At 35.6% G+C, this 23,365-nt stretch overlaps 1 protein-coding gene across 2 annotated transcripts in view; it reads right to left on the bottom strand.

Moving 5' to 3' along the window:
• The window catches only part of LOC136035703 (DNA polymerase zeta catalytic subunit-like), a 133,810-nt gene that overhangs the window by 49,756 nt on the left and 60,689 nt on the right, over positions 1–23,365 (bottom strand). For both annotated transcript variants that reach the window (XR_010619499.1, XM_065717649.1), the window contains exons 9-12: positions 19,532–19,706; positions 16,502–16,643; positions 14,755–14,885; positions 12,925–13,038 (exon numbers count right to left, since the gene is read on the bottom strand). Coding sequence is in view for 1 of the 2 variants with exons in the window: in XM_065717649.1 (XP_065573721.1) it covers positions 12,925–13,038; positions 14,755–14,885; positions 16,502–16,643; positions 19,532–19,706 (562 nt within the window). In the remaining variant the exon portion in view is untranslated. The remainder of the gene's footprint in view (positions 1–12,924; positions 13,039–14,754; positions 14,886–16,501; positions 16,644–19,531; positions 19,707–23,365) is intronic.

The raw sequence follows: 23,365 nt of genomic DNA, 5'->3' as shown, positions 1-23,365 counted from the left end.
GTAGGTGCTGAAAGCTTTGCTATTGTGCACCGAAGAAAAATATAGAACACATAGAGGTGCTTAAAGCTTTGTCATTGTGCAACGCACTGGGAAAAATATGTAGGTGCTGAAAGCTTTGCTATTGTGCACCGAAGAAAAATATAGAACACATAGAGGTGCTTAAAGCTTTGTTCTTGTGCAACGCACCGGGGAAAGTATAGAGGTGTTTAAAGCTTTGTCATTGTGCAACGCACTGGGAAAAATATGTAAGTGCTGAAAGCTTTGTTATTGTGCACCGAAGAAAAATATAGAACACATAGAGGTGCTTAAAGCTTTGTCATTGTGCAACGCACTGGGAAAAATATGTAGGTGCTGAAAGCTTTGCTATTGTGCACCGAAGAAAAATATAGAACGCTTAAAGCTTTGTTCTTGTGCAACGCACCGGGGAAAGTATAGAGGTGTTTAAAGCTTTGTCATTGTGCAACGCACTGGGAAAAATATGTAGGTGCTGAAAGCTTTGCTATTGTGCACCGGGGAAAATGTAGATGTGCTGAAAGCTTTGTTCTTGTGCAACACACCGGGGAAAGTATAGAAGTGCTTAAAGCTTTGTCATTATGTAACGCACTGGGAAAAATATGTAGGTGCTGAAAGCTTTGCTATTGTGCACCGGGGAAAATATAGATGTGCTGAAAGCTTTGTTATTGTGCAACGCACCGGGGAAAATATGGATGTGTTTAAAGTTTTGTTTATATGCACCGGGAGAAACACAGAGATGCTGGAAGCTTTGTTACTGTACAACACTGTGGAGAAAATAAAGAGGTGCTGAAAGCTTTGCTATTGTGCACCGGGGAAAATATAGATGTGCTGAAAGCTTTGTTATTGTGCAACGCACCGGGGAAAGTATACAAGTGCTTAAAGCTTTGTTATTGTGCAACGCACCTGGAAAAATATTGAGGTGCTGAAAGCTTTGTTATTGTGCACCGAAGAAAAATATAGAGCGCTGAAAGCTTTGTTGTTGCGCAACACACCGGGGAAACTATAGACGTGCTTAAAGCTTTGTTATTATGCAAAACACCGGGAAAAATATTGAGGTGCTGAAAGCTTTGCTATTGTACAACACACCGGGGAAAGTATAGAGGTGCTTAAAGCTTTGTTATTATGCAAAACACCGGGAAAAATATTGAGGTGCTGAAAGCTTTGCTATTGTACAACACACCGGGGAAAGTATAGAGGTGCTTAAAGCTTTGTTATTATGCAAAACACCGGGGAAAATATAGATGTGCTGAAATCTTTGTTATTGACGCATCGAGGATTATATTTGATAAGAGCTGCACAAAGAACTAGCCAAGTCCTGATTCGATGGAAGAAAGCAATTAATCCTGACTCAGTGTAAAAACAAACTGGAATCAAAAGTACCCCAAGCCCCATCTGTTATCCCCCCACCTTATCGATGTATGCTTTTTAGGAGAAAGATAGCTAAGTAAAGTCAAGATTTGTCGCTAAAATAATTAAATAAAATGAAGAATTGTTACATTTGAACAACTTGTGGAATGAATCCTGATTATACAATGAAAAAAATTATAACTAAGTTTCTTATTTTGGAATATTGTAATATCTTTTTGGAAGGGTAGGGAGGAGGGGATTTCATATTCATTTTCTTTATAAACATTTGGCAAGTACTCATATTAGTAAGCTTATATGTTTTCAATAAACCCGCAAATCTAAGCTTTAAATTAAGATACTTAATTTTTTAAAAGTAAAGTGACGTTTCTTAAATACGATAAGCTACCTAATTTATCTTCAAAAAATAAATATAGTTTCGTCTCGCTTTTCTCTCTCTCTCTCTCTCTCTATCTCTCTAGATATTTTGTTAAAAAAGGTTCAAGGGTCAGATAACAAAACTACGGTGTCGACACAACCACCCAGGGCCCGGGGGCAGGCATTGTAAGTTATGGCCTGGGTACATATAAGGTTCTTATGGAAGGGATGCTCATATAAACTTCAGGGAGTGCTCATTTGACTAGAAATTCTAGTTCTAGTTCACTTTTTAAGATTCTAGTTCACTTGATCAGAGGGCAGCTATCCCCCCCCACCCACGCCTTTTTTCCCAAATACATCCGACAAAAATTTTGAGGTAGCTATTTTTTTTAAAACAGCTCAAAGACCGTATAACAAAAACTCCAGGGTTATATAACCCCCCCAGGGCCCGGAGACGGGCGTTAGAATTTGTGCCCTGGGGGGCAAATATGGTTCTTATAGAAAGAATGCTTGTATAGACTTCAGAGAGGGCTCGTTTGATTGGAAATTAAAAGTTATAGTTCACTCTGATGTTTAATTGGGTCTTTTTCAAACAATATCTCATTTTCTAGAAATAGCTATTTTGACTAGTAATGTCATTCCCTTTTAAGAGTCAAGTTGATTTAGAGACCCCTCCCCCTCTTACACCTTTTTTACTCAAATGGGCCCGACCAAATTTCCAAAGGTCATTCGGGCAAAATTTTGGGATTGCCATTTTGTTCAAAAAAGTTCTAAGGCCAGATAACTATGGTTTCGGGGTTGAACCATCCGCCTAAACCCCGGGGAAATGGCTCTGAGTTGTGGAACTTATATATTGTTACTTTGACACTTCGTTGACTTCAATGTTTGGATTTAGCGATTTACGTGGTAACTTCTATTTACGGTACAAGGGCTGCAATTTATCCAAGTTGCTCATTATTACTTCACCTTGTTTGCCCTTGGTTGCCCTCCAATTACTTTTGAATCTTAAAAAGGGCACTAGAACTTTCAATTTCTAGTCAAATGAGTTCCTTTTGAAGTCTTTACGACAGCACCTTCTATACGAAGTACCTTGGCGAAAAAAATTAACAGAACATTTTGTCCACGTCGCTTGTTACTCGGGTTGAGCTATTGCTTTGCCTGTGATATAATAAGTATATGTAAAGAGGTGCAATTATCTTTGCGATAATAGGGGAAGAGTGAAACTAAACAAAGTACCATTACCGACATCAAGCGTTAACAGAATTGAATATAACATAATGTTTGTGCGAAGTTTGTTCTAAGAAAGATGCACAGGGGAGGATCTAGAGCAAAATCTTGGGGGAGGCCCAATAGGACAAGGGCGTCAGTGAGCAAAATCTTCGGGGGAGGGCCTAATTTGACAAAGGTTCTAAATCTAGTGGGACACGTTTTTCGCCCTCTTCCGATGACAGTACTGCACCGATTACCTTTATATTTTCCAAGTTCAATTGGCCATCCTCCAAGGTATGTAAAAGTCTGATAATTTGACTTCCAAAAATTACTTAATGCAATATTATTTTAATGCATTACTACTTTACCTTGTTACTACTACGATACCTTGTTTACTTTGATAGTTTCTTTACTTTGATATTGTTACTTTGATACTAGTTTTGATACTTTGATGACCATTTGATGTTGAAAAAAACGTTTGGTTTTGAAATAAGGAATTTTTAAAAACTTGAAACCTTTTGCAATCAAAAAGGACAAGAATAAATTAAAAAAAAAACTTTCGGAAAAAGAAGTTTTCCAAAGAAAAGTAAAGGCCATTTTAAACTTAAAATCAGCCAATACCTGTTAAAATTCAAACTTAAAACGACCAGAAATTAACTACTAAAGAATAAATGAAACCCAAAACGAACAGAATTAAGTAAACAATCATAGCAAAAAACTAGCAACAGTTGATAATATAAATGAACAAATAAATCTTAAAGAGAGTAATGCTTAAATTGATTATGCAAACCAAGCTTCAAATGAAAAAAGACATTCTGCTATTGAAGCATAAATTAAACCCAAAACTAACAGAAATAAAATTAACAATCAATGCAAACAAACATATAATAGATACTAATCAAAACGAATAAATAAATCTTAAAACGATTAAAACATAAATTGAATATGAAAATCAAGCTTGAAACGAACAAAAATAACTACAAACAAAAGTTTAGGTGTTGCCTCCTTCTCTCATCGTAAAAGTGTAAAACCTACAGCGTCATTGGCACTTTACTGAAAACAAATTAAATATTGTCTTCTGCACTTAATATTGAAAATAGAAATTAAAATTAAAGTAAAATTTTGAGCTGATGAGCTTTCAGCTATCTTTTCCAGTTCATACAGCATTGAAAATGAAAATAAAATTACAGTAAAATAAAATCTTGAGCTGATGGATCTTTCAAAATCCATCATTAATTTTAGACTTTTACAGTGAGAAAGGAAGAAAGCCCAAACTCTTGTTTGAAAATGTTTAGGAATGCAAGAGTTAGTGAGACTCCAGGAGCTGTTCTTTATCCTATGAAGAAACTAGATTATGACTTAATGGAGAAGGTGAGTTATGAGGAGATTGGGTGGGTGTTTAGAAATATAAAAGAAGCCCCTATTGCAGGGGTCGCAGGAAGATGTTCCTATAGCCATATTCAAGAAATCTTAAATTTTTTAACTCGATAATATAATATATAAATATTTTAACTCGTATATATATATATATATATATATATATATATATATATATATATATATATATATATATATATATATATATACATATATATATATATATATATATATAAATATTTTAAATATATATAAATATTTTAACTATTTAACTATAAATATTTGTATTTAATAAATATTAAATATATAAATATTTAACTTATATAATATATAAATTTTTTAACTCGATAATAGTTTTTCTGTGTAATAAGGAATCAGCTTCAGGCCAATGGCAAAGAAAATGGAAGAAATCACACTATTTATACAGCTTCTTAAGAAAGGAGAGCCACAGGCACCTAAGAAATATCTGCTAATGGAGCTCGTTCCTGCCCTAAGTAAGGCAATAGAGAAAATATCAGATACAAGGCTAGCTAATTGGCTAGCTAATAGCTAATAGACCATCAACTATCGAGAGCTAGCTAATACACCTCCGAAGTTAGAGCATGCATCCCCTGGTATAATACTGGTTCCGAAAACTGACGAAACATTAGCTAAACAAAAACATTGGAGGGGGGAATCATTCTTCGTTTTTGTCGCAAAAAAGATGCTCATTGGATGGGGAATCACAATTGTGGGAGGGGGGTTGTTTATGAGCTCTTCAAGTACCCAATAAACAGGTGAACAGCAAATGTTTCAAACAATCAAAATAACTCTTGAAAGTGTGGATATTTTGGGGGGAACGTGGGGAGTATGGCATACCCCTTCCTGGGTACGTGTCTGGGTGATGTATTATATACAAAAAAAGTGGATGGAACTAACCTATTTTGAAGAGGCAACGACAATAATACATCAGACTTGGTATTTCACAAAGTAGTGTAAGAGTTTTTGTACTCTTTCCTGCAGGATTTTTTTTTCGGACGTTTTTTATAATGTTGACAGAAAAACTTCAGACGTTTTTAGAGCCTTTTGCTCTAAAACAAAACTTGACAAAAAATTATGTCTGAAAATAGTGATAAAATCCGTAAGTAGGTTTTGTCAAGATGATTTCTTTTCATTTCAAACTTGATCCGCAATTCAATTAAGGTTTCGTTTTAAGATTTATTTATTCATTTGCATTAGTATCTATTGTATGTTTTGTTTGCTTTGATTGTTTATTTAATTTCTGTTCTTTTTGGATTTCATTTCTGCTTCAATAGCAAATATTTTATTGGTTTTTAAGCTTGATTTGCTATTCAATTTAAGTATTACTCGCTATAAGATTTATTTATTCATTTATATTATTCCTTTTTGTATGTTTTTGCTATGATTGATTATTTAATTTCTCTTCGTTTTGGGTTTCATTTATTCTTTAATAATAATTTCTGGTCGCTTTGAGTTTGAATTTTAACAGGTATTTGTATCTGCTGATCTTAAGTTTAAAATGGCCTTTACTTTTCTTTGAAAAACTTCTTTTTCGGATTTTTTTTCATCAATGTACAGCAGGTCTATTATAGGCCTTTGTTATGACAACATGATATTCACATCTATGAGCTAAAAATAGAGTTAATAATAACGACATTTATAGAGCTAATAATTGGACTAATAGACGAGAGGCAAACAAAAGAAAAAAAATCACAACGTAAACTATTTTATAACGACACAAGGAAATAAACATATAATTTATTCAATGTCTCCTTTTCCTCCCCCCCCCCCATTTAAAAGAAAGCGAAAAAACCTGAAAGTTTCAAGTTTTAACTAGGTCCTCCAGCCACGAGATAAAACAGGGTGGGCTTAGCAAAAACACATTGGACTGATTTCCTTTCATAGTACTTTCCAATGCTGTAGATCCTAAATGACACTATATTAGAATTCTTTGAGGACAGAATACACTTTTTAGTCAAATGTCTGCAATTGTTTGACTTCAAGCTTAGTAATAGTAAGACCAAAAATTCCCCCCATGTGAGTCAGAATAGTACCGGTTTTCTCGATGTAATTTTACTGATAGTTTGAGTCTACTAAAATAAGATAAATATCTTTCCCTCTCTGAAATCGAAGTATAGCCAATACAGTAACTATAGCTGTTGACCAGATTTATTGTACAAATTCCATAAGCTCACATAATAATTAGGCTGATCTAACATAACTATGAAACACCTATCCTCCCTCTCTCTCACACAGAGGTCAGGTCAGGTGTTAAAGGTAAAATATTTACATATATGAGAAAGGTGCTACAACCCACCAAGTTTGCTTGGGATTGTCAAGAGATAATTGTCAAGAGACAATTGACAAGTCTATTTTAGGTTGGTGGGAGAGCTGAGGGGAGGGGTTACGTGGGAGGATTTTTCCATGGAGGAACTTCTCATGGGGGAAGAGACGTTCAATGGAGGGGGCGCAGGATTTTCTAGCATTATTTAAAAAAAAAGAAAAATAAATATGAAAAGTTTTTTCTTTCTACTGAAAGTGAGGAGCAGCATCAAAACTGAAAACGAACAGACATTATAACGCATATGAGGGGTTTACCTCCTTGTAATACCTCGCTCTTTACGCTAATTTTTTTTTTAGTAAGTACAACTACTTCTTCTACGGCCTTGTGATTCAGGGGTCATACGTAAGGAATTTGGACAAAATTTAAACTTTAGTGTAAAGATCGAGGTATCGACGAGGGGCGAGCCCCCTCATATACGCAAAAAGAACATACGAATACAGAAGTTCGCTACGTAAGTTAATTCGAAAGTTACGTATATTTTTTACTTATGAAAACGCTCGTAAAAAATGTAAAGTTAATGCCTTTTTAAGTAATCAAAAAATTGGAGGACAACTAGGCCTCCTCCCTCGCTCCTTTCTCATCAAGATCTTCCGATTAAAACTATGAAAAAGCCATTTAGCGAAAAAAATTAATATGCAAATTTCGTTTTAATTATTTATGTGCGTAGAGCCAAGATCAAAACATGCATTAATTCAAGAACGTCCAGAAATTAAACAAAAAAACAAATTTTTTAAATGAAAGTAAGGAGCGACAATAAAACTTAAAAGGAACAGAAATTACTCCGTATACGAAAGGGACTTTTCCTCCTCAACGCCCTGCTCTTTACATTAAAGTTTTTTACTGTTTTAAAAGGTAGAGTTAAGAGAAAGAGTCAAACTTTCAAACAGTTCGTGGTAACGAACCGTAGTAAGGAGCGACCCGGCTCAATAGTAACCGAAACTCCAAAAAATGGAATTTTGATACCAATAGTTACATCAAAAGAATCGCATTTTAATGCTGATTTTAAATATATAAGTTTCATCAAGATCATTTATACCCATCAAAAGATACGAGCCTGAAAAAATTTGCCTCTTTTTAGAAAATAGGGGGAAACATCCCCTAAAACTCATACAATCTTAACGAAAATCACACCATCATATTCAGCGTCTCACAGAACCTTACTGTAGAAGTTTCAAGCGCCTATCTAAAAAAATGTGGAATTTCGCATTTTTTGCCAGAAGACAGATCACGAATCCGTGTTTATTTGTTGTTTTTTTCCCCAGGGGTGATCGCATCGACCGAGTGGTCCTAGAATGTCGCAAGAGGGCTCGCTTATTCTGACGGAAATTAAAAGTTCTAGTGCCCTTTTTAAGTGGGGCGTTGAGGAGGAAAAGCCCCTTTCTTGTGCGGAGTAATTTCTGTTCGTTTTAAGTTTTAATTTTCCTTCTTACTTTCATTTTAAAAAACTTGTTTTTTTATTTAATTTTGTTAAAAATGGTTGAAAGGCCAGATAACAAAACTATGGTGTCGACAAAACCACCCAGGGCCCGCGGGAAGGCAATGTAAGTTATGGCCTGGGTACATATAAGGTTCTTATGGAAGGGATACTCGTATTTAATAAACTTCAGGGAGGGCTCATTTACTTGGAAATTGAAGTTTTAGTTCACTTTCTAAGATGCAAAAGTGATCAGAGGGCAGCTAGCCCCCCCCACCCACGCCCCTTTTCCCAAATACATACGATAAAAATTTTGAGGTAGCTATTTTTTTAAACTAGCTCAAAAACCGTATAACACAAACTCCAGGGTTACACAACCCCCCAGGTGACCGGAGACGGGCGTTAAAAGTTATGCCCTTGGGGCAAATATGGTTCTTGTAGAAAGAATGCTTGTATAGACTTCAAAGAGGGCTCATTTGATTGGAAATTAAAAGTTATAGTTACTTTACCATTATTACTATCATTATTACTTTACCTTGTTTGCCCTTGGTCACCCTCCAATTACTTTTGACTCTTAAAAAGGGCACTAGAACTTTCAATTTCTAGTCAAATGAGCTCCTTTTGAAGTCTTTACGAAAGCACCTTCTATACGAAGTACCTTGGCGAAAAAAATTAACAGAACATTGTGCCCACGTCACTTTTTACTCGGGTTGTGCTATTGCGTTGCCTGTGATATAATAAGTATATGTAAAGAGGTGCAATTATCTTTGCGATAATAGGGGAAGAGTGCAACCAAACAAAGTACTGTTACCGACATCAAGCGTTAACAGAACTGAACATAAAATAATGTTTGTGCGAAGTTTGTTCTAAGAAAGATGCACAGGGGAGGATCTAGAGCAAAATCTTGGGGGAGGCCCAATAGGACAAGGGCGTCAGTGAGCAAAATCTTCGGGGGAGGGCCTAATTTGACAAAGGTTCTAAATCTAGTGGGACACGTTTTTCGCCCTCTTCCGATGACAGTACTGCACCGATTACCTTTATATTTTCCAAGTTCAATTGGCCATCCTCCAAGGTATGTAAAAGTCTGACAATTCGACTTCCAAAAATTACTTAATGCAATATTATTTTAATGCATTATTACTTTACCTTGTTACTACTACGATACCTTGTTTACTTTGATAGTTTCTTTACTTTGATATTGTTACTTTGATACTAGTTTTGATACTTTGATGACCATTTGATGCTGTAAAAAACGTTTGGTTTTGAAATAAGGAATTTTTAAAAACTTGAAACCTTTTGCAATCAAAAAGGACAAGAATAAATTAAAAAAAAAAAACTTTCGGAAAAAAAAGTTTTCCAAAGAAAAGTAATGGCCATTTTAAACTTAAAATCAGCCAATACCTGTTAAAATTCAAACTTAAAACGACCAGAAATTACTACTAAAGAATAAATGAAACCCAAAACGAACAGAATTAAGTAAACAATCATAGCAAAAAACTAACAACAGTTAATAATATAAATGAACAAGTAAATCTTAAAGAGAGTAATGCTTAAATTGATTATGCAAACCAAGCTTCAAATGAAAAAAGACATTCTGCTATTGAAGCATAAATTAAACCCAAAACTAACAGAAATAAAATTAACAATCAATGCAAACAAACATATAATAGATACTAATCAAAACGAATAAATAAATCTTAAAAAGATTAAAACATAAATTGAATATGAAAATCAAGCTTGAAACGAACAAAAATAACCACAAACAAAAGTTTAGGTGTTGCCTCCTTCTCTCATCGTGAAAGTGTAAAACCTACAGCGTCATTGGCACTTTACTGAAAACAAATTATATTACAAATATTGTCTTCTGCACTTAATATTGAAAATAGAAATTAAAATTAAAGTAAAATTTTGAGCTGATGACCTTTCAGCTATCTTTTCCAGTTCATACAGCATTGAAAATGAAAATAAAATTACAGTAAAATAAAATCTTGAGCTGATGGATCTTTCAAAATCAATATCATTATATATCAAATATTCAACTTGATCTTGTTTATACTTTCCAAGACTGTTCAAGACACATATAGTTTTCAGTAAAGCACTAATGACGCATTAGATTTTAGACTTTTACAGTGAGAAAGGAAGAAAGCCCAAACTCTTGTTTGAAAATGTTTAGGAATGCAAGAGTTAGTGAGACTCCAGGAGCTGATCTTTATCCTATGAAGAAACTAGATTATGACTTAATGGAGAAGGCGAATTATGAGGAGATTAGATGAGAGTTTGGAAATCTAAAAGAAGCCCCTGTTGCAGGGGTCGCAGGACGATGTTCCTATAGACATATTCAAAAATTTTTATAAATTTTTTAACTCGATAATAGTTTTTCTGTGTAATAAGGTATCGGCTACAGGCCAATGGCAAAGAAAATGGAAGAAATACAGCTTCTTAAGAAAGGAGATCCAGAAAGGAGAGCCTAAGAAATATCTGCTAATGGAGCTCGTTCCTGCCCTAAGCAAGGCAATAGAGAAAATATCAGATACAAGGCTAGCTAATTGGCTAGCTAATAGCTAATAGACCATCAACCATCGAGAGCTAGCTAATATACCACCGAAGCTAGAGCATGCACCCCCTCGTATAATACTGGATTCGCATTTAGAAGCAACACATATAAATACAGAACACTAATGAAACATTAGCCTAACAGAAACATTGGATGGGGGAATCATTCTTCGTTATTGTCGCAAGACAGATGTTCATTGGATGGGGAATTACATTTATGGGGGGGGGGTGTTTATGAGCTCTTCGAGTACCCAATAAACAGGTGAGCAACAAATGTTTCAAAAAATCAAAATAACTCTTGAAAGTCTGGATATTTTGGGGGGAAGGTGGGGAGCATGGCATACCCCTTCCTGGGTACGTGTCTGGGTGAGGTATTATATACAAAAAAGCGGATGGAACTAACTTATTTTGAAGAGGCAACGACAATAACACATCAGACTTGGTATTTTACAAAGCAGTGTAAGAGTTTTTGTACTCCTTCCTGCAGAAAAGTTTTTCGAAATATCTTATAACGTTGACAGAAAAACTTCCAATTTTTTAAGAGCCTTTTACTCTAAAAAAAAAAACTTGACAAAAAATCATGTCTGAAAATAGTGATAGAATCCGTAAGTGGGTTTTGTCAAGACGATTTCTTTTCGTTTCAAGCTTGATTTGCATATTCAATTTAAGTTTCACTCGTTTTAAGATTTATTTATTCATTTGCATTAGTATCTATTGTATGTTTGTTTGCTTTGATTGTTTATTTAATTTCTGTTCTTTTTGAATTTCATTTATGCTTCTATAGCAAATATTTTTTTGGTTTTTAAGCTTGACTTGCATATTCAATTTAAGCATTACTCGCTATAAGATTTATTTATTCATTTATATTATTCCTTTTTGTATGTTTTTTGCTATGATTGATTATTTAATTTCTCTTCGTTTTGGGTTTCATTTATTCTTTAATAATTATTTTTGGTCGCTTTGAGTTTGAATTTTAACAGGTATTTGTATCTGCTGATCTGATCTTAAGTTTAAAATGGCCTTTAATTTTCTTTGAAAAACTTCTTTTTCAAAGAAGTTTTAACTTGAAAAGTTTAAAATGGCCTTTACTTTTCTATGAAAAACTTCTTTTTCGGATTTTTTTTTTATCAACGTACAGCAGGTCTATTATAGGCCATTGTTAGGACAACAGAATAATCACACTTATAGAGCTAATAATAGAGCTAATAATAATCACATTTATGGAGCTAATAATTAGCCTAATAGACGAGAGGCAAACAAAAGAAAAAAAAATCAAAACATAAACTATTTTATAACGACACGAGGAAACAAATATATAATTTATTCAATGTCTCCTTATCCCCCCCCCTATTTAAAAGAAAGCAAAGAAAACCTGAAAGTTTCAAGTTTTAACTAGGTCCTCCAGCCACGAGATAAAACAGGGTGGGCTTAGCAAAAATACATTGGACTGATTTCCTTTCATAGTACTTTAGAATGCTGTAGATACTAAATAACAATATATTAAGATTTTTTTGAGGACAGAATACAATTTTTAGTCAAATTTCTGCAATAGTTTGACTTCAAGCTTAGTAATAGTAAGACTAAAAATTCCCCTCATGGAAGTCAGAATAGTATCGGGTTTCTCGATGTAATTTTACAGATAGTTACATCGTTAATTAAATTCGTTAATCGTTAATTCGTTAATTAAATTAAGTAATTATTAAAATAAGATATACATCGTTGTTAACTTCCTATTTGATTCATTTTTTCGCCAAAATTTATGCCATTATATGCAATTTTATATTTTATAGAATTCACTATTTTTGTGAAACCGAATGCTATTATATATAAATATCTAAATTTATATATAAATTATTTTTCCATCCATTTATGCCCTTGTATGAAATTTATATATAAGGGAGATATAAGGGATAATATAATATAATATAATATATATAATAATATAATATATATAAGGGAGTCATCAAAAGTTATCAATGGGCATATACCCGCCCACTCTGTTTTCTCCAAATACATCCGATCAAAATTTTGAGATAACCATTTTGTTTAAAATATTCCAACGATCAGATGACAAAACTTCGGGGTCCACGTAACCCCCCCCCACCTTTCGATTTACTGGCTCCTTTTTGACTCAGTTACTTTTTCAAAATTTGTCTGGTACTGTTTATGTCAAAACGTCGGCAACGCTGCTTTATGCTGGAAGCAGCTTTGTTTTTTCGCTTGAGGAACCTATTTTATAACGTCACGCGACATAGGTTATTATATATGCAAGAAATTGAAGACAACTTACTCTCCAAGGTTTTGTAATCTGCCAATACAAGTTGAGAAACAATAATTATGTGCAATAATCACAGAAGGGTACAAAGACTGAAAATCCAGAACAAGAACAGGATCTACGTAAAACCTATAAAATTAATGGTTGTAAGTTAAATCATATATAGTCTTAAAATAAAGAAGAAACAATTAAATATAAGTAGCACTAGAACATATAAACCACAGACAGGCAATCACAAGTAAGTAAAAAGTAAGTAAGTAAGACGGCACTAGACCCTTAAGGTCCGAAACAGCGGTGCTGATCTCCGTTTCGCGGCCCTTCAGCCAGGATGTGCAATGGGGGGTTAGGGGCCAACCATCCTGTGCTTTCACACACCCTTCCTGCTTACCTTCCCCAGATTTGTCCAGGTACCCATCTATAGCTGGGTCGACTCTGGCTGAGCTTACAGAGTCACGCCACTGACCCCCGTCCCAAACTAAATAACTGGTCACAACTGGGATTGAATCCGTGCCCCTTGGACAAAAAATTTCCTCGCCAGCGCGCCAACCACTCAGCCAGGACGGCAATCACAAGTAAATGATGGCGTCACATGGTCGGTAACATGGGGATCACTGAGGGGTCACATGGTGCGGATGGGCAAGAGCCACCTTCCTCACGATGTGTGTTGTTGGATTGTTTCTGGCATCAGAAAGTTCAGACGACAAAGGCCTTGATAAGGAGGCTGTGCTGTCCAGATTGTCGCTCGAAAATCTTTGGTCTAATGGAAAAGAGGAAGTCTAAGAGAGGCAAAGCTGGTGAAGTCCATAAAAAAGAATATAGTTCAAAAAAGAGGACAAAGAAAATGCACACAACACAAACGACGAATACGAACGTTCGGTATTTGAATGGTGACGCTGTAATGTCAGTGGCGCTAGTAGTTTTTAAATCTTGTTACGCCAAATACCCCTCTCTTATCAGTTTCCTACGCTTGTTGGAGTATGCCTCAAAAAATATGAGGAAAAACTGTGAAAAAAATCACGTACGAAGAGCTTTTGTGCCTAGCTGTTGAGTCAACTTTCTATTTTATTATTTGTTTTTTGGTGTTAAAATATTCTTACGCTAAAAATTATTTTAAATTAAGTCTAAGAAATAAAACGAAAAATATGAAGTAAGAGTCTCAATAAATGAGTTTCATGCTATAAAGGAGAAGAATGCGGAACATTTTATAGGGATGACAGAAAGTAATGCAAGGCTAGATTAATAAGCAGTTGTAGAGAAGGGGACATCAGTAGAACCCAACTTTTTTAGAGGATGAGAGACTGCACCCATGGTGTAGGGCCAGTAATGCAAGGATTTTGCACCAGTAGGTGCAAAAGTAATTCAAGGCTAGATTAAAAAGCGGTTGTAGAGAAGGGGACATCAGCAGAACCCAACTTTTTTAGAGGATGAGAGACTGCACCCAATGGTGTAGGGCCAGTTTAGAATATAGGTCTTTTAGGGGATATAGTTGAGCAAGCACGAATGTGTAACTGTTTAGCCATCAAAGAGTAAGGTTAACGTACAAAAATAAAAACTGGTAGTAGTGTCGACGAAAAAATCAACACCATTTAGCGTACAAAAAAAGTTAGTTTAATTTGCAAAATTCGTGTAATTGGCAAAACTGCAGTAGTAATAAGTCTTTGGTCTTGGTTTCTATAACAAAAACGATTGGGAAAGCTTAAAGAAACAAAGAAATGCCAAACATTAGACGGCGTTCGCGTCTTTTTTTTTTTCTTTTTGTCAACTTTTTTTTTGAAACTGCGTAGCGGTAGTTTCCACTTTTGTAATTCTTTCATTCTCTTTTGTTTAAAATATGCAAAATCTTACCTTGATTGTGGTTCTAATATCAGCGGTAGAAATTCAGGTGCTTTCATACGTGCCCTTTGTTCTATACTGGGAGACACTGAGATCATGTTAGCAGCCTTAGCCAAACGCAGCATTAATGACTCTACACGCCACTTAATAGAAAAAAAAGATTATTGAACACTACAATGTTATCTTTATTAACGAGCAATAATTGTATATGTATTTATATATTTATGTGCTATTTCTCGAAAACTGCTCCACATTGTTTCGGGAAAATTGGTATCTTGGGATATTCTCGTATTAATTAAACTAGATAGGCCAAAAGTCTGAGAAAATTCGTTAAGAGCCTTATTTTTTTTTGAAAATGACGTCATGTACTATATTACCACATCATATAAGCATTTCTAATGGCATCATATAAGCATTTTCTTATATGATGTCACGTTTGGCATCAAATAATCATTTTCTTATATTATGTCATGCACAGCATACATAAGAATTCTGAGTTTCCAATACATCAGTTATTTATATAATATTAAATCTGTTGGACGGCTCAGAAAACGTACCAGCACGGCATATGCTGTGCGCAAGTAGTTTTGTTCCCTCGTTCGTCAAGATTTTTAATTCTGCACCCACTCGTTAATAATTGTATATTATGGCTTTAGTTCATTATTCGTTTGACTTCGTTTGACTGTTTAGTTTAATCTGTGATATTTCGATCGATGTAAAATTTTGTGCGACGATGGCTATAGCTTTAATTTTCATACGTTTTATATGCGCCTTATTATGACAAGAACTGCCGCTGATCGACATGAACCTGTAGGGCGTTTGAAAATAAAACCGTTTTATATTTATATTTATAAAGCCTGGCACGTGCCAGAAACCAGTGGCAAAACCACTGGTCTCCCGGTAATATGTCGGATACGCCAGTTCCCCATGAATGAAGATAATCACCCCTAAAAGACATGCTATTATTATTCAACTGACATATGAATAGTACCAGATACATCTTTTTCACACAGCCAACAAACCCTTCCTAGGTGCTGACTAATAGCACTTTGAAATGGACCCCATATAACATGAATTTAACGTGAACGGAATGATTAACACGTCCCTCAAAAGCGGTGGTCACCTATATTTTGGGTGGAAATAAATTGTTGGGAAAAGGGTGTTTTGTTAGTATTAGGAATCTGGCATGGTTTATCCGTGTAGGCATTCGAGCGGCCCACTATGAGAATGTTACATGATGATTATGTTTATATTAGTGTCTTAATGTTGCTTTTTATTCTTTCATTCGTTAACTAAATTACCTAATTGATTTTGTAAATTGTCTTTGTGTTTTGTTTTCTTTTGGCTTTTATTTTGTGTCCATGGACCCACGTTTTTTTTTTTTTTTTTTTTTTTTTTTTTTTTTTTTTTTTTTTTTTTTTTTTTTTTTTTTTTTTTTTTTTTTTTTTTTGTAAAATATACTATTTTATAGGCATACCATGCATTCGGTCACCTATACGGGCTTCTTCATATATTGTCAACGATTAGAAACTATTACAGGGAAATATAAAGCAAAGGATCTTATCTTTAGAAGACATCAAGGACTAAATCTATATATTTTTAATAAAAATCATTTGCAAAGAAAGAAGAGAGGCATCCAGAAAAAAAACTCTTTGACTTTGGGTTCAACTGATCCATCCGAAAAAACAAAAGCAAAAAAAACAAAGATCCATCTAAAAAATATTACTAAAAAAACGAAAAGCTTTAACTTTGAGCTCACCTGAGATCCTCTTGAAAATACTTCGTAAAATTGAATCCCAAACAGGCGGGCAAGCTCACTCGTTCGACCAATCAAATTTAACTGCTCAATCAAATCTATAGAGCCCTTGGATCGTCTTACAAAATACTCAATAACATAATACCTGAAAAATGTAAAGATTTACATCAGAAATGGAAGAAAACGATATATTTTGCGATTAAAATGGTTTCGGCAAAAATAGAGTCCGTTGGTAATCGGTTCAGTAATCTTCGGATCTAAAATCGGGTAGCAGTTCGTTCACTTTGGGACTTAAAAGCACCTAAAGTCAGGATAGCAGCCTCGTAAGTCTAGTGTCCTGGGAAATCCAAGCAATAAAATAGATGACATGGCAGTAACTACCTTTAAATAAGAAGGGATATTCGCTCCTTGGAAGCTGTATCAATTAGATCATTTTTCCATTCTGATAATTTTCTTTCAATTTAACTCCAAGCGGTGGGACCTCTGGGATTTTTCTGTGGTTTCAATTGGCTGTAGCTGTTGGCTAATGATAATAATGAGGGGGATAAGAGGGACAATGAGTGGATAAAAGTGGCAAACCAACAAATATTTGTACCCATTTTTTTCCCTCTATAATACTGACCTATCATTTCCCAGATTTTTTTTTGTGTGAGTGATGTTTCATCAGATGTATTGTTATTTTACCTTCATCATCTTACCTTAGATCTTAGATCCTCCTGTGCCTCCACAGGCGCTTAGGACATCCAAGAAGAATCGCCAGTCATCACTAATCACTCGCGTCCACCCAGATATCTTCCCATCCGGTTTGTACTGAGGCATTGAGATTTGTGAGGTCAGCCTAGTAGCTGAGTCGTAGGATATTTTTGGGGCGTCCTCTTCTTCTAGTACCACGTGTCAACCACTGAAGGACGATCTTTGGTAGTCCAGTTTTGGGCATGCTGACCATATGACCAAGGTATCGCCACTTCCTATCTTTGATAAGTTTGGTTATCAGTTGGTGACATTTCTTCTGTCGTAGAGTAGCGTTCTCTTGCTTTATGAGAAAGGACGCTGAGATGTTGAAAGGACGTTGCTGTTGAACAGCCTCAACTTCAGTCAGAGAGAGTACTTCTGGCTGCACCAAAATTAAGACAGTTTCCCGAGAGGTGCATTAGCCTGGCCGATTCTTAGCTTGACTTCTTGAGGACATGATCCAGAAGTGTAGATGGTAAATCCTAAGTACTTGAACTCCACGACGTGCTCTATCGTCTAGTTATTACACCGTAGGCAGAGTTGAGATCCAATGTTCGCCATACTTTTGTTTTGTCGGCATTTTTATTAAGGCCTAAAAATTCGGCAGCGTCTTTGACTTGGTTAAGGTAATGATGGAGCTTTTGTTTGCAGGATTCTAAGAGGCTGATATCATCAGCGAAATCAACATCTCAGTGTCTCTTACTATCGAACTGGATTCAATGTCCGTCGCAGGTTCGGAGAATATAATCAACCATGAGGATAAATAGCAGTGGTGAAAGCAACCAACCTTGATTCACTCCTGTCATGATGCGAAAGTAACATGTACCCCCGTCACTTGTCTTCATGCAGCATTCTGTCCCTATGGCTTCAATGATTCGGATGAGCTTGTAAGGAATACTGTAGTATCAGAGAACCTTCCAGAGCGTTTGGCAATCTACCGATTCGAAAGCTTTCTCAAAGTCAATGAAGACCAAATACAGCTTATTGCTCATTCATTTGCTTCTTCTTGCAGCCTTCTGAGAGTAAATGCAAGATCTGCGCACGATCGGTCCACACTGCTCTTCCCGGAGATGGCCGGTTTGGTTCTGTTAAGGAGTATAGTCGCCAATAGTTTGCTAGGTCGTTGCAATAGTTTGCCAATATTTTACAAGGCTGATACTTCACTAGTTTTCGCACTTTAAATCGTCGCCTTTTTTTGAATGTTTTGACGAGAGTGCTTTTTGTCCAATCCTTGTGAATTTTTACCGTTCTACAAATTATAGAGAATGATGTGGTCCACACAGACACATACAACAACTGAGCATTTAATCATTTCAGCTGCAATTCGGTCTTCCCCAGGGAACTTTTCAGACTTCAGCTTACTAACCGCCTTTAATATCTCCCCACCAGAGAGTGCTTCGTTATTGACAACTAGATTTGAAAATGGCGTGTCTAACATATCCGGAGGATCAGCAGGTGGTGATCTATTTAGCAATTTTTGGTCGTCTAGGCTTCATTTACTTTATCAGGGTCAGTAAGATGTCGTCCAGAATATTCTTTGACGGTCCCTCTATATTCGGACGTTTTCACAGTTATCTCATTGGTGATGCAACACACTGACCGAGATCCTCCCCATCTAGCAGCTTCTTCAGACTTCTGAGCTTTCTGTCGAAGGTTATCACGTTTATCAGCGCGGACGCTCTTCTTTACAGTCTTATCAAGCATAGCATACTCTAGTTCAAGGGGTAACTCACATTAGGGCAAAGTGTGTTGAGAAGAGATTTCTTCCTGTCAACCCTCTTCTCGATCATATCCCAAAATTCGACTGAGATTCATTAATCCTTTGGCGACTTTTTCATACCAAGCGTTTCATAGGCAGTATCATTGTAGGTTTGTTTGATAGCAGTCCAAGCTGATAGCCGTCCAAGATCAACTTAGAACAGACTTTAAAAGCAATTTTAACCCCCTCCTACCACCTCAGCATAACCGATATTTTTCAGTCTTTGAACAAGTGAAAAACGCGACATCCTTAGCAAAAGAATGGAATCGTCATTTAGTTTTTTTTTTTTTGTTTTTTTTTTTTTTGTTTTTTCGTCATTTAGTCACGTTTTTATTTTTTTTAAGTGAGCTTCCAAAACTGAAAAATTTCGCTTTTAGGCCTCAACAGATTAATTACACCGAAAAAAATAGATGAAACAAAATAGACTAACTAAAATCTATTAATAATAAAATAAATTAACAACAACAGAACGAAATAAATAACCTACCCGCTCCCCCCCCCCCATTACATGGGAGAAAGGCAATAAAACTTCTGAGACTCACCTGAACTTGGCTGATCCTGACTTCCACCAATCCGATAGCTGTTTAAACGAGTAGCTAGGGACTCTTTGGTGCAGTATGTGAAAAGCCATATTTTCATACGTATAGCTCTGGACTGGCAATTCATCCTTTAGCAGTCGCCACAAGTTTAAAACTATTCGACCTTGAATTTGTATTCCTAAAAGAAATCAGTAAACAACTTAACAAATTGTTAAGGAATGGCCAGAAGAAAGGGGTGCAAGGAAAGAAATCCCTCTTAGCAGAGGAACTCCCTTCCCTGTGTCTTCTAAATGCCCTAAATTCCACACAGAATCTTTTTTTTAGAATATTTAAAAAAGCTTATTATTCCAATTTAGCGGCCCATGTGTTTCAGGAGTCGTTCTTAAAGAAATGGGACAGAGAGTCAAACTTTAGCGAAAAGAGCAAGGTATTAAGGAAAGGGCAGCCCCCTCATATCAGTAACAACTTCTGCTAATTTTAAGCTTTAATGTTGAAAAAAACTTTTAATTCAATTTGTAATCATTTTTAAATAATGCCAAGGAATCCGATTCCCCCTCTAAGGAACATACCATCTCACCAGGAACAATCCAATCATTGAGACTAATTCCACGTAACCCCCCCCCCCGCCAGAAATATTCCTCTCAGACTATTCCATTCTAGCTAAGAATTCCTTCCAAAGAATTTCCTGCGGCCGTTCCAGGGGATTTTTTTTTTCTTAGAGCATTGTTATATGAAAAAAACTATCATTTGAAGAGATTGTTTGTAAAACCATTCCGAAGATCGCCTCCTCTGTAGAAAATTTTTCCCGCAAATAACCCACGCCCCAGTAGAAAATTGCTCCCGCCGAAAATTCCCCCTGGAGAATTCATCCCGTGGAGAGCTCCCCTATGGCAAATTTTTGCCCGTGAAAAATCCTCCCTCCTTTGGAAAGATACTCTAGAAAACTCCAGACTGGTAACCCCCTCCCGGACAATTCTCCTTAACATCTTCACATGCTAAATTAAGTCGGCAAAGAGAGAGCAAGATTAATAAAAAGAAATTCATATAGGAATTCTGGTAAATTCTCCCAATGTAAAACTTCCCCTGGAAAGTTCACCCCCAAATAATTCTCTCCCCATGGAAAATTTTACACTGGAAAATCCACCAAGCAGAAAATTCGCCACCCCCTCTTTACCCGAAAAAAGTATACATGCCTCCTACAAATACTATACTATACGTAAACAATGGGCAAAATTTATAGCTTGAAGACCTTTCCCCAGGGACTGTGGGGGATCATGTTATCTCCAAAGGCATATTTATTGGGCCTTTCAGCTATGCTGAACGAAATGGCTATCTCAAAATTTTGATTGGACGACTTTGAGGAAAAAAGGGGGTGAGAACGGGGATAGTCCCAATCTTTTTGGTCACTTAAAAAGGGCACTAGAAATTTCAATTTCCGTTCAAACGAGCCCTTTTTTCGATATTCTAGGGCTATTGGTTCGATGCGATAACCCTTAAAAAAACGCATTCGTGATCACTCTTTCGGCAAAAATACCAAATTCCATATTTTGAAGATGGGACCTTGAAACTTCTAAAATATGGTTCTCAGATACGCTGAATCTGATGATGTGATTTTCATGAAGATCACCTGACTTTTAGGGGGCGTTTCTACCCCCTTTCGAAAATCGGCAAATTTTCTCAGGTGCGTAGCTTTTGGTGGGTAATAATTAACTTAATGAACGTCGTATATTTGAAATCAGTATAACAATCCAATTCTTTTGATATATCTATTGATATTAAATTCTATTTTTTTAGAGTTTCGGTTACTATTGAGCTGTGTCGCTTCTTAGCAACAGTTCGTTACCACGAACCGTTTGAAAAGAGGATGAAGAGGTAAAATTTAAATATTTTATGATTTTCCTGTTTGCATTACCGTGAATTTCTCCTTTGAATGTTAGGACACTTAAATTACAAATAAATGAGGACGAAGATATGACGTAATATCTCCTTATAGGTAATCCTAACACTTCTTCTAAGTGATTCTAACACCTCTTCTAGCTGATTCAAGAAGAGGTGATCCTAACAAAAAGATCTTCAGAATAGATTCTTCACTAACCTAGATATGGTTAACAGTAAGCACGTCATACGCAGCGAAAGTGTAAAAGCAGAATACCTTAGAAAAACACCCTCTTTGAAAAAGGAAAAGTGTCAAATGTTTTAAAAAAAACTTTAATTAAACCCGCTTAGAAAATCGATGAGAGCGAGTGCAGCAATACGATGTATTAGCTTAATTTCTATAGGAACCAATTATTTAGCATGATAATTTTATTACCCTAATTAATTCTATAGATTTAGGAAGAGTAGAGGATGCACCCACCAATTTTTACTCTTAGATTAAAAATCTAAGAGATTAAATCTTAGATTAAATTAAAAATCACGTATGAAGGGGACTGTCCCCTCCTCAACACCTCGCTCTTTATGATAAAGTTTTTTAGTGCTTTAAAAAAAGCCTTCTATTGTTCTACGACCCTTGTGTTTCAGGAGTCGTTCTTAAAGAATTGGTACAGAAATCAAAATTTAGCGTAAAAGCGAGGTGTTGAGAAGGGGGCAATTCCATTCATATACGTAGTAATTCCTGTTCGTTTTAAGTTTTAATGGTCCTCTTTACTTTCAGTTGAAAAAACTTTGGTTTTTCTTAATTTAATGTCTGATCGTTCTTAATAATGCCAGAAAATCTGGCCTCACCTCCACGGAGAAACCCCCCTCCCAACGGAAATATCATCTGGACAATTCAATCCCGGTGAAAATTTATCTTGGACTATTACCCTTAACAACTCCACGCGTAAAATCGAGACGGAAAAGAGAAAGCAAGACATTTAAAAGAATTTTTACGGGAATCCTGGCAAATTCATCATGTGTATAATTTCCCCTGACAATTTCACCCCCTGGAAATTTCCCTCCCCATTTAAAATTCCCCGTGGAATAGCACCCTACACGAAAATGTATACATACTTTGCAATAACAAATGCTATGTGTAAAAAATGGGCAAATTTTAAGACTTAAAGACCATCCCCTGGGGCTGTGGGGGGGGGGGTCAAGTTATACCAAAAGGCATAGTTATTGGTCCTATGAACTATAAAGAGCAAAATAGCTATCTCAAAATTTTGATCGGACGACTTTGGAAAAAAGGGGCGGCGGAGGGGGCTAGGTTGCCCTCCGATCTTTTTTGTCACTTAAAAATGGCAGTAGAACTTTTAATATCCTTTCGGATGAGCTCTATCAAAATATTCTAGGACCTATGGAAACTTTACGCTAAAGTTTGACTCTGTGCCACAATTCTGCTTTTTAAAACAATTAAAAGCTTTAGCGTAAAGAGCGAGGGATTGCGGAGGGGACAATCCATTTCATATACGGAGTAATTTATATTCGTTTTGAGTTTTAATGTCGCTCCTTACTTTCAGTTAAAAAAAACTAGTTTTTTTTTATTTAATTACATTACAAGAAGCAATGGCAATGCCAGAGGTTAAGTGTGGTTTTGAAAATGTGTGTACTTAAGATAGAAACAATTAAGATGGTAATGCGGTGATGAAACTTGCGGTAGACAGTGAACTGCAGAATTGAACTATTAGGATATTTTGGCTATATAGTTAATAGCTGCCATAAGTGACACAGAAAATGGAGTAAAATAAAACTCTGACTTACGATAAAAACGAGAAAGCTAAAATTATTAGAGACTACAAAAGCAACAGTATAATTTGCTCATTTTTTGTCTTCATTTAGATTTTAGCATTATTCTACTTTTTTGTTTCGCTGGAGATGACTATTAGTGTTAATTGCAATAATATTGTAATAATAACA

The sequence above is a fragment of the Artemia franciscana genome, chromosome 14 (genome assembly GCF_032884065.1).
Source record: "Artemia franciscana chromosome 14, ASM3288406v1, whole genome shotgun sequence".
NCBI classification, from domain to species: domain Eukaryota; kingdom Metazoa; phylum Arthropoda; class Branchiopoda; order Anostraca; family Artemiidae; genus Artemia; species Artemia franciscana.
The sequence above is the reverse complement of the archived record's forward strand: the minus strand, read 5'-3'. Positions and strand labels throughout refer to the sequence as shown.